The 12,596-nt window shown below is 36.4% G+C and overlaps 1 protein-coding gene across 1 annotated transcript in view; it reads left to right on the forward strand.

Moving 5' to 3' along the window:
- Nucleotides 1–12,596, forward strand: part of STRBP (spermatid perinuclear RNA binding protein) — a 93,051-nt gene that overhangs the window by 62,218 nt on the left and 18,237 nt on the right. Inside the window, exon 12 of the mRNA XM_006892586.1 lies at nt 7,517–7,675. Within this exon, the coding sequence (XP_006892648.1) occupies nt 7,517–7,675 (159 nt within the window). The remainder of the gene's footprint in view (nt 1–7,516; nt 7,676–12,596) is intronic.

The raw sequence follows: 12,596 nt of genomic DNA on the forward strand, positions 1-12,596 counted from the left end.
ACTCTTTAAAGTATTTTTGGTGCAGCAATTTTGTAGCATTGTTGCTTATAAAAACCTTTATTATTAGCAGTTTTGACTCAGTGAGTCACTAAAATTTTTAGTTAGGATATAGAGTTCAGTTATTGTCTAACTGAAATATGGAGAATTGAGTTGTTTGAAAAAAAGAATAAATTAGACTTCTGATCCATCCAGATAGAATAAATTAGAAGAGAAATCTAGAGGCAAAAACCTCTTTTTGCTTGATTTCCTTAGTTCAACATTTTAAGGCACTAGTACTGGCAACCCCAAGGCAAGTGATTTGAATCCACCATCTGCTCTGTGGGAGAAAGATAGATGGTCTTCTCTTGTGCAGTTTATATCTGAAAACTCTCTGGAGGGTCACCTGTGAACTGGTTCTAACGTGACAGTTCATAACAGCGTTCTGACATGAAAACTCTAGTGGTGTAGTCCATAAGGAATTGTTAACTAACTCAAAGGCCATGCCTCTTTTATTTACAGCCTTCTGAGAATCTGCTGGAAGATCAACTGTGAGTTCGTTCCAACTTGATAAAAAAGAGAAGGAGAATAAGAGAGCTTTTCTCAGATCTCAATTCTTTTAAATTCTTTATAGATCTATGCATTTGTTTTTGTTTTGTTGAGATGGGCAGTTTCTCTAAGGTCTTCACAGTGTTGTTTATATATCTGGGTTTCTAAAACCTAAAAATTTATTTACTATAAATCCTTCTGACTTTGTTTTATTATAAATATGGTATATGTAAACATTTTAGAAAAATGAGTGGAAAATAGCTCCATAATTTAAATATCTGGAGAAAATAATTATTAGTATTTTATATGGGGTGTTTGCTGTTTTTTTTCCCTCAAACTTTGAAATTTAAAAGGAGGGGAAGGGGAATGTGCAGTTCCAGAATTTAAAAAAAAAATTGAAAATAGAAAAAAAGGTTTTCCCCTAAGTTTGATAAACTTAACTGGGTGGCAAAATCTAACCTGAATTGATACGGGATTCCTTTTGGTCCTTATTATTTAATTTAATATGAAAACTTAATGTATTTCTTTGCCCAAATATGAGGCATGTCTGAGACCACACAGGGATATTGCAAAATATATAGCCTATATGCAGAATTAACTTTCTAAACTATAAAAAATAATGAATTCTCAAAACATAACCTGGCTGCAAAGGTTTCAGATAAGGAGTGGTGGGCCTCTGTAATGAATATACTTAATATATTATTGTTGTTTTGTACCGTTGAGTCGGAACCAACGAATAGCCGACCCTTCAACAGATTTTCAGCAGGAAAGGTAGAGGAGATTGACCCATCTTTTTTACGTTGAGCAGCTGGCGGACTTGGATCAGATACCTTTCGGTTGCCAGTACTACTTCTAACCAATGACACTAGAGCTTCCTGTACTTAAAATAGGGCTATACTATTTTACTATTTCATTTTACTAAAAATATATTGTGAATTTTGTACAGTTAACATAAATATAGCTCTTATTTGATGGCGTAGCATTTCATTCGTACTGAACTGGGCTAATATTTCGTTATTTTAAATCTACTAGAGTACAGATAATTCTATTAGATTTGTGCTTACAGTTTGTTTGTTATCTGATTATCCCTTAAAATATCTTCTAGAGATGGAATTACAAGGTAAGAGGAAAGAACATTTGAATGATTCATTAATTCATTAAATAATGTATTGAGTGCCTGTTATATGCCAGACATTTTTGCCATATTGTCCTTCATAAAGGCTATACCACATACTGCCAAATCTATTCATAGCTTAATATATTTATGAAAGTAATGCCCACAATATAAAAATGCTTGCATTTCTCACTCAGTAACTTGGTTAGGGAGTCTATAACTATTAGGATAAATTACACCAAAGAATCAAAAATCATTTCCGCCATGTGAGCCTGGTCCTTTCCTCTGACTTCACGCCAGTGAAACTTTGGTACCAGAGCCTTGGGAAGTTTTTACTTAATTTGAAATATTTTTGTTAATTTTGTTGTTTTGGGGTTGGACACTGTCTTTTGAGAGGTTATGCCTCAGCTATGTAAACTATTTTAAAATTTGCTAAGTTGCTCCAATAAAGTAATAATTTGATGTGTAAGAAAAAGAGAAGGAGAAGTAATAGTAATTTTTTATGTCACTTAGCTCTAAATGATAAATTAGGAAAAACTTAATGTCTTTTGTTTTTATTGGGATGAACCAAATGTATTTGTGACTCTTGGCTTTTTTATTTTATTGAATTTTTTTCATTGTTCCACATTCTCTCCCTTCCCTTCCCCTTCCTCAAAGCCTCCCTCAGTGCACCTCTGGTTTTAGATTGTTGTCGTACATATAATACCCAATTAAATATTCCATTTGGACAGTTCTTCCCCTCATCTGATCTAATGTAGTGTTCATTACCTCTACTCTTTTCCCTTTTTCCTTCTACCCCATGTCTGTCCTATTTTATAACAGCATGCAGTATTTGTCCTTTTGTGATGGAGATATTTCATTCAGTATGATGTCCTCCACGCTTGCCCATATTGTGGAATATTTATGAGTTCCTTGTTTTTCAGTGCTACATAATAATCTCTTGTGAATGTACCATAATTTTCCTATCCATTTGTTGATGGACACTTGGGGTTATTTCCATCTCTTTGCTATTATAAATAACGCAACAATAAACATGGGTTTGCATACATCTGTTTGAGTTGTGGTTCTGATTTCTTTATGGTACATTCTCTATAGTGGAATTGCTGGGTCAAATTGTATTTCTCTTTCCAATTTTTTGAGAAAATACCAGACTGCCTTCCAAAGTGGTCGTACCATTTTACATTTCCACCAGCAATGAATAAGAGTTCCAATGTCTCCACAACCTCACCAGCTGGAGTAAGATGATATCTCATATTTATTTTGATAACTCTTTCCTTTTGATTTGCACTTTTCATTAGTAGTTGTTGTTGTTATGTGCCATCAAGTTGACTGTGATTCATGACCCTCTGAACAGATTTGAGGTTGGCCCTGGCTTGTGCAATCCTTGTTGTCTCTAATATACTTGAACCCATTGTTACAGTCACAATGTCAATCCATCTTGTTGAAGGTCTTCCTCTCTTATGCTGTTATTCTCCAATGACTGTCCCCTCCTAACGACATAGCCAAAGTTTGAACCAAAGCTTCACTGTCCGTGCTTCCAAGGAGCATCCTGGTTACACATGCACTTTCTCTAAGTAAAACAGACTTGTTTGTCCTTTTGGCAGACCATGGGATATTCAGTGCTTTTCTTCAACACCACAGTTCAAAAGCAGCAATGTTTATTCTTTCATCCTTAGGCATTGTCTAACTTTCAGATACATAGCAAGTAATTGAAAAGACCATGGCTTGGATCACGCATACCTTAGTGTTAAAACTTTAGACGTCTTTGCTCTGCATCACTTTGAAGAGATCATGACAGCTCGTGCTGGTTGACCATGCACGGTGATACTGCATCTCACATACTTTGGGCATGTTTTTAAGATGAGACCAGTCCTTGGAAAAAGACATTAATCCTTTAGGAAACAGAGGATGATTCTTATCGAGATGAATTGTCACAGTGACTAAGAAAACAGTGAACTCAAGCATGTTGGATATCATGAGTGTGATGCAGGGTAGAGCACAGCTTTGTTCGCTGGTTTATAGGATCACTTTGAATCACCATGTGACACCTACCAACAGCAGTGGTGTTAATTTTAGACTGGTAGCTGTTTTTTCAGATGTGAAATTTTAAAGCAGAGCATATTTGTATGATCCAAACATTAGTGAGCTGTTTCCTGTGTAAAATATTAATGAGAATATAACCAAATCATGTTAGTGTCCTTAGGGTAAGGTGAGCATCTGAGTGCTTTTAGAATTTAAGATATTGACAAGGATGCTTGGCTTTACTCTCAATTAAATAAAAAGAATTTATTTCTGATTTTAAATGTTTAGTAGAATGCCAGATTCTCCATATAAATTGGATAAGTTTATTTCATATTCTTTTAGTACAGAAATTTACTTATTTTGTGTAGAGTAATACTATTTTATTTGCACTGGCAGATTCTTTTCTAGAAGATGCCTTGTTCGTAAAGGCAAGGCTTCCTGGATTCTTATTTATATAACTGTTGTAACAATTTTTTAAAGCATGTGGTAGTCTAGTAGGTAAGGTAGCCTAGTAGGTAAGGAATTGTACTGCCAACCCAAAGGCAGGCGATTTGAAACCACCAGTGGCTCTGTAGGAAAAATGGGCAGTCTCCTCCTGTGTGATTTGCAGCCTTTGAAATCCTGCTGTGGGTGGTCATCTATGATTCAGCTCCAACTAGATTGAAGTGAGTGAAAGAGAAAGAGATAGGTATAGTTGATTGTATAGAAGTAATATGTTGCTTTTAAATTCCAGGAACCTATATATATCATTAGTTAAAATAGAAACAATTAAAAGTGCCTTTAGAAGCCTCTCTCTGAATCCTCTGATACAAATCTTCAGTTAGTAATTTATAATGCAGCTTACTATAAAAGAGACCTGCCTAACCAAATACAGGTGAATTTATTCTCTTTCAAAAATCTGAAATACAGTAAATCCTAGAAATGAAAACCAAACTAACCTTACTGCCCATGAGTTAATTCCAACCCGTAAGAAACATTCAACTAAAAAGTGCATGCCTATAAAAGAAAAAGATAACACATATACACCCCTCTCAGTATTCTGACAGTTTAATTTCAAAAGAATATGAGAAATGCCAGATCTCTGAATGAAAAAGTAAGTTTAAACATTGAAACTATTGATAGAATAATTAAGCCTTGAAAGGCAATGATAGTAAAAATAGCCTAAAATTATTCCTAGCTTTTTTATCATGGAAAATAGATACAGAATATAGAGACAACTTAACTTTTCTTTTGAATTTCAGTTAAAGTATAAGTTGAACACAAGGAGATCAATAAGTAAAACAGTTTATGAGCCAGGTTCCTCTAATGTATTGAGACAAAGAATTTACAAATCAACTAATCTGGTCATATTGTTTTGCTAATTAGAAAATTGAGGAGCAGAGGAGAAAGATTTTCAAGTTCCAGTTTTTCTGTTCCAGTGTACATTTTCTATTGTGCGTCTTGAACTTCCCCTATATTCTGCTGGTTAATTTGGCCTTTCCCTTTCATCTACATCTAACATTAACTACAATATCCCTAGTACCACGACCTCTTTTAAATCCAGCCTGGACTTCTGGCAGTTCTCTGGTGATGTGCTGTTCCAGTCGTTTTTGGATAATCTTCATTAGAATCTTGCTTGCATGTGAAATCAATGATATTGTTCTATAGTTTCCACACTCAGTTGGGTGACATTTCCTTGGAGTGGGAACAAATATAGATCTCTTCCAGTCAGTTGGCCAAGTGGTTGTTCTCTGGATTTCTTGGCACAACTTGGTGAGCACATCCAGGGCAGCATCTGTGAGCTGAAATATGCTAATTGGTATACCATCTATTCCTGGGGACTTATTTTTTGCTATTTCTTTCTAAGCAGCCTGAACTTCTTCTTTCATCACCATAGGCTCTTGCTCATAAGTTATTTTATTAAACTCTTCCGTGTGTGCCAATACAGTGACTCAGTATATTCTTTCCATCTTCTTTTAATATTTCCTGTATCATTTAATATTCTGCCTAAAGCATCTTTGATTATTATAGCAACTCGAGGTTTGAACTTGTTCTTTAGTTCCTTGAGCTTAAGAAATACTGAGCGAGTTCAACCCTTTTGGTTTTTTGACTCCAACTCCTTGCACATTTCTTTGTCATATTTTACTTTGTCATCCCTCACTGCCTTTTGAAATCTTCTCTTCAGCTCTTTAGTATCTTGAATTCTTCTTGTGCTTTGGCTTCTCTGCACTCCAGTGCAATTTTCAGAGTCTCTTCTGACATCCATTTTGGTCTTCTCTTCCTCTTCTGTCTTTGTAATGAACGTTTGCACTCTTCTTGGATGATACCCTTGATATCATCCCACAGCTCATCTGGTCTTTGCTCATTCATGTTCAAGGCCTCAAACCTATTCCTGAGATGGTTCCGATATTCAGGTGGGATAGACTCAAAGTTCTTTTTTGGTTCCCATGGATTCGGTTTAATTTTCCTCAGCTTCAGCTTGAACTTGCATATGAGTAGTTGGTGGTCTGTTAGATGGATCTTGGCTGAAAGCAGGGAGTACCAGAGGAATGTCTATCTGTGCTTCATTGATTTTACAAAGGCATTTGATTGTGCTAATGCAAAACCTATACTTGGACCAAAAGGCAGTCATCAGAACAGAGCAAGAAAACACTGCTTGGTTCAAAATTGAGAAGGGCATACGCCAGGGATGTATCCTGTGTCCCTACCTTTTCAACCTGTGTGCAGAACAGATTATCTGGGAGGCTGTGGTCTTTGAGGAGAAATATGGGGTCAGGATTGGTGGAAGATCTATCAACAATCTGCGTTATGCTGATGACACAACCCTGCTTGGTGAAACTGAGGAGGACCTGAAGCGCTTGCTGCAGAGAGTCAAGGACTGCAGCCTTCAGTATGGATTGAGACTCAGTGTCAAGAAGACAAAGATTCTCACCACTGGACCAATTGGCAGCATCAGGATGCATGGTGAAGAGATTGAGATTGTTCAGAGCTTTAGTCTGCTTGGCTCTATAATTAACACTCTTGACACCTGCAGCCAGGAAATTAAAAGACATATTGAGATGGGAAAAGTCTGCTGTTAGGGACCTCTCTAAAGTACTGAAGAGCAGTGGTATCTCTCTGGAGACTAAGGTGCATCTGATACAGGCCATGGTCTGTGCAATCACTTGTTATGCATCAGAGAGTTGGACAATGACTAGGGAGGATAGAAGGAGAATCGATGCCTTTGAGCTGTGGTGTTGAAGAGAAGAGTATTTAGGATACCATGGACTGCTAAGAAAACAAACAGATTCATCCTGGAAAGAGTTAAACTGGGCTGCTCCTTGGAGGCAAGGATTCTGAGGCTTCATCTGACATTCTTTGGTCATGTTGTTAGGAGAGAGACCAGTCATGGAAGAAGGACATCATACTTGGGAGGGTGGAGGGCAGGCGCAGGAGGGGAAGGCCCTCTCTGAGGTGGACTGATTCAGTGACTGGGGCAATCAGGATTGGTGTGTCGGAGACAGTGAGATTGGCACAGGACAGAGCAGAGTTTAGGGTTGTACATAGGGTCACTATGACAAGCAACTCGACAACACATAACAACAACAACCACCTTTCATCTCCATGTTAAATGTTCTAGATGCAAGGTCAGGATTACAGGTCACTCATTATTTGAACATAATGATTCTGAAGAGGTTTTTCCCTTTTCTCCATGGCAACTTTCAGGTAGGTATACTTGTTTAAATAAGTTTAGTGGACTTATTACCATCTTGTTCTTCCTGCAGTGTGCTTCATGGATCTAGATGTGTGAATTTGAAATTGTTGCTTTAGTCCTTTTATGTCTTCTCTATGATCTCTAGGTTGAAATAAAACTGAATTTTAATGTGATCTCTACAGGTATTGCAGGCAATGGGATATCCAACAGGCTTTGATGCAGATATTGAATGTATGAGTTCCGATGAAAAGTCAGATAATGAAGGCAAAAATGAAACAGTGTCTTCAAACTCAAGCAATAATACTGGAAATTCTACAACTGAAACCTCCAGCACCTTAGAGGTACATTCATAGTTCTTTACCTCTCACCTTGCTTAGGAAAGTAGTGATATATATATGCATTTTAGAAAATTTAAGACTATTGGAAAAGTGTTTAAGTAAGAAAATTAGAAGCAGACTTATCTCTCAAAAGTAAGCTGGAACCAAATTTATTGCCATTTTTTCAGTTCCAACTCATAATAACCCTGTGGGCCAGAGCAGAATCGTACCATACGATTTCCAAGGCTGTCAATATTTACACAGACTTCTACACCTCCCTCTCACCAAGTAGCTGGTGGATTCATGTTGCTGACTATTTAATTAGTAGCCAAATGCTTAACCAGTGTGCCCCTAGAGTTTCACTGAGTTAGCCATGCTGATATTTTGTTAATTTATATCTGACTTTGTATTTTTTTTTTGTGTGTGTGTGTGTGTGTTGGTATTTGTGTATGTGTATGTAGTCAATCATTTTCATAAACTTTTTCTAAATAAAAATACATCTACAAACATATCTTTATCTGTACAACATGCCATTGCATAGTATAATTTAACTAGTGAATTCGCTCCTATTTGCCATGGAAGCTACTTCCCATATTTTATGACAGTAATTTTAGAAGTGTAGCAACAAAACTAACGAAGGATAAAGAACTTAAAAGAATCTAATAAGGAATATTTGTGAAATAAAATTTGAAGTTTATACTAAGCTGGCTATTGGAGACTGTGGATAATCATTTACTTGCTTCAGTCCGGTAAAAAGGCATAACTTGAGTTAATGTCTATTGCAGACTCTGTAGATGTATTGCCATGGGTAATAGAATGAGTCAAGGTCCAAATTCAGAGTATACATAAGATATACATAGCGTTCATGAAATCTTTTTTCACTGCATTCTAGATAAAGAAAATGAACTTTAAAGTAGCAGAACTTCTTTAAAAAATAAAAACTACTTTGCTGCCTTTTGTAATAGACAAATAAATACTATGTTCCATCCACAAACCCTTCTCAGTGCTAGATGCTACAGACATTTCATCAAGGGTCTTAAGATACTCTCAGACTAGAGGGATAAAACATATTTATAGCATGGTAAGTATTGTGCTTGTAAAATAAACCATATAAAATACACAGTTATGTAAAAATCAGAGGAAAGGAAACCTGAGTTAGGACTTAGGTGAAGAGCAGAATTTGCCTTGTTAGGAAGAGACAATGAAAGAAAGAATTCTGAGCAGAAGTAATAGATGGTATAATTATCTGGAGCTGCAAAAACCAATGTTTGGGAACAACCAAGTAGTAGACCTGTGTGCAGAGGGTTGGAGGCTGGGAGTTGTAACTGGCAAACTTGATTTTTCACATGGTCTGTGGAGGACAGAAGATAAAGCACCTCTCATTCCTAAGTGGAAATCAAAGAACAATGTTTTGGTAATAATATTATATATACTATAGGAAGAAGGGGCTCCTTAATCCTGAAGTTCTGACATGTTAATATCAATAGAGATTAGACAACAACTCCCTTCCCAAATCTATTGCTGTTGTGTTGATTCTGACTTAATCAGATGGAGTAGAACTGCCTTAATAAGGTCTCCAAGTCTGCAAATCTATGAAAATCCTGACTTTTCTTTCTCTCACTAAGCCACTGGTGTGTTTGAGCTTTACTGCCCTTTTAATTAGTAGCCACATTCTTAACCATTGCACCAGCAGCACTCCAGGAACTGATGTAGAAAGTCAATGTTCTAACTAATTTAAAATATCTTTTTAAGTTTTCTTTATTGTTTTGCCTTACCTGGGTAAGTTAAGTTTTACTCCAGGTTCCATGTGTGATTCAAGGGTGAACTTTAGGGGTTCCACAGCCTCTTTTAGACTAATAAGCTTGACTAGTATGTTTTTTAGTTCCATATTTTTACCCACCATATCAAGCCCTTCCTACTGTGATCAGTTCAGAGTGATCATTACTGGTAACTGGCATGTTCTAGTTCTGTTCTCAGAGTGGTGGATGCTCAGGTTCATGTGGTCCATTTAGTTCTTTGGATATAGTAATTCTGTGTGTGTGTGTATGTATGTATATTCTCTCTCTCTCTCTCTCTCTGTGTACTGTTGAATCAGATCTGACTCGCACAGGAGGACATTACCTCTCCTCCAGTGGATCATCTAGTTGATTTGAACCATTAACATATTGGATTACAATGCAACTTTTTGCCACTAGGCCACCAGAGCTCACAGAATTATTTTTGCTTTGCTTTTCTTCTTTCATTTTCTAGACAAAGAGAACAATAATTGTACCTTTGATGTTGGCTCAAAAACTTTTAAGATCTCAGTTGCCAAAGTAGGATATAGACTATTGTCTTTATGTATTGTGTTGTGTCAGTTGACCTTGATTTCCCCAGAGACTGTCTTGAAGATCTAGAACCAGCAACTTATTTTTACAAAAGTTACATGATTTTAGATTTTGAAAGTTAAGTGCAGTTGCCATAGACTTAGCTTCAAAAATGATACCTTACCTTTAAAAATGGGGAAGACTTTTTAGAAATATGCCCTGAAATTTAAAAAAAAAAAAAGGTCCAGATTATAAAACTCTCTAAGGAGTGATACTTCTACAAAAGACTGGAAATATTTACTAACTTTATCTTTGAAAATTGTTTAGTATTTCTTTTCTGCATTATCAGCCATTTACAAATCAGCATAAAGTACTTATTGAAAGAGAACCTTGATTTCCATTAGGCCTTATACAGAATAATTCTTTGGGGCATTCATTTACTTTGTTCAGCATTTGTTGAGCATTAACTGTCCTGGCAGTACTGACATGATGTATGACCTCACAGAATGTTTGATTTTTCAGTCTCACTTAAAATTACAGTTGGAGTGATTTGTGTGTGTATGCTTGTGTTAGCCTTTGTCTTCCTTTGAGCCTTCACATGTCTACATGAATTTATATCTTTCTTATCTCCAGTTTTATCTTTCTTCAAGTTAGTCCTTCTATTACTGCTAGAGTGATTTTCTATAACATAAATCTAATCACATTGTTTTCCAGCTTACAGGCTTTCAGTGGTTCCCTATTGCCCAGGATAAAGTCAAAGCTCATTTCTATGGAATATACCTATATAATTAGGTCCCATCTAGGGTGTTTCTTTCTAAATAGGTCCTTGTAAAAGCAGTGTGACGGACTTGGAAGATGACAGCATCTGACCTCTGTTAACGTCACATGGAGGAAGACTTTCCATCATTTACTACATAGAGCTAATTCCAGTGACGAAAAACTTACTTACCCACCTCCAACTCCATACGTTCACAACAAATATAACATCACCTGTCTGTCCTACAGTTCTCTACTGGGCAGTGACACAGAGCTCTCACAAACAATATTCCCAATTATAGAGTTTATTTATTAGGGAAATAATAGGTCACAGTTAAGATTGGAGAGACTTCGGATACAGTTTTTCGATCAAGATAGCCCTTCTCTGTCATACTCACAGATGGACCTCTCTCAATCCTTATCTCTCCTTTAGCCTCTGCCCTTCTGGGCAGTGTTAAAATTATGTGATTCCATGCTGCCAGTAAACTTTGACCTGGAAGGGTTTGCCTCTTACTCCATTGGTTGGCAAGTCTAACTTGTTCAGCAGGTACATAAAAACACCCTCTTTGCCAGTAAAAGACTTAGCCTTTTTTTCTTGCTGAGTTAGAATCCTACACCTCTGTCTCACATTGGTGGCTCTTTACCTCTTCTGTGCTGCCTCTCCTGCTATCCCTGGGTCTTACTCCATCTTTCCAGTGTCACAGCTTTTCCTCTCTGGTTCACACCGAGATCTCCAGTCCAAAAGACAGGCCACATTCGAGTTCCTCCTCCTTGACTGTAGTGAAAGACTATTTTCTGCCTGTGGATTGGCTTATAAAACTTAATGATTCTCATGTTACATAGTTCTACATAGTTTATTGCATGGTCTATTTACTCTTTTTATAAAAAAAACCTAAACAGAAAACCCAAAACTTTCATTTACTTTATTAACTAGCTAGCTAATCCCTTTGGTGGGTCACAAACAACCTAAAATTTGCATAGTCCTCTCTAGTTATATGATGAAGGTAACATAGTCAATGGCTAGACTAGGCCATCTTGAATAATCTGCTACAAATCAGTCCTTCTCCTTATTTCCTTGTATGAATTGACCTCCTTACTATTGCCCAAACAGATGTCCTTTTTCTCTCCTGAACATTTGCATCTATCTTCTGGTTAGAATGTTTTCTCTCTTGTATCTTCCAGTGGACAAGGTTAGATATTCTTTAGGATCAAGCTTGCATGCACTTCTAGGAACGCTGTCTTCTTTGCTCTAGAAAGTGATTCCCTCTTCTGTGTTCCCACAACATATATACGTATGTTTTAACCTTTCTTAACATTGTTGTGTTTTTGGTTATTGTTTTTTTTCTTATATTGTTTAATTGTGATTATATATACATCTCTCATTCCCATTAAACTCTTACCTTCTTGAGCCAGAAAATTATTAACTTTATATTATTATAATAATTCTAGAATTTATATTATACCACCTATTGTTTATATCTTAACCAGTAAAAACCAATTAATTGCCCTTGAAATAATTCTTTCTCATGGCGAGGCCCTGAAAGGCTTTTTGCCATAGTTTTTAATATCTGATTTTCCAAAAGTAGATTGCCATGCATTTCTTCTAAGGCACTTCTGAATAGACTTGAACCATTATTAACCTTTTGGTTGGCAGCCCAGTACATTAACTGTTTATACCCAGGGATTTGAGTTTTTACCTTAAGTGCTTTAAATCTGTGGAAACTGAAAAGTGTACAGGCACATTTTCTTCATGATCTGTAACAATAGTGATGAACACTAGTGAGCATTCACATGTCATATGAATCCCATCTATTCTAATTCTATTTGTTAATTTAGATAATTAGATAATGACCAACATCACACATCAGACCCTGGATTTCCTT

Source organism: Elephantulus edwardii, unplaced genomic scaffold (genome assembly GCF_000299155.1).
Source record: "Elephantulus edwardii isolate Elephantulus edwardi_28Jun2011 unplaced genomic scaffold, EleEdw1.0 scaffold00116, whole genome shotgun sequence".
NCBI lineage: Eukaryota > Metazoa > Chordata > Mammalia > Macroscelidea > Macroscelididae > Elephantulus > Elephantulus edwardii.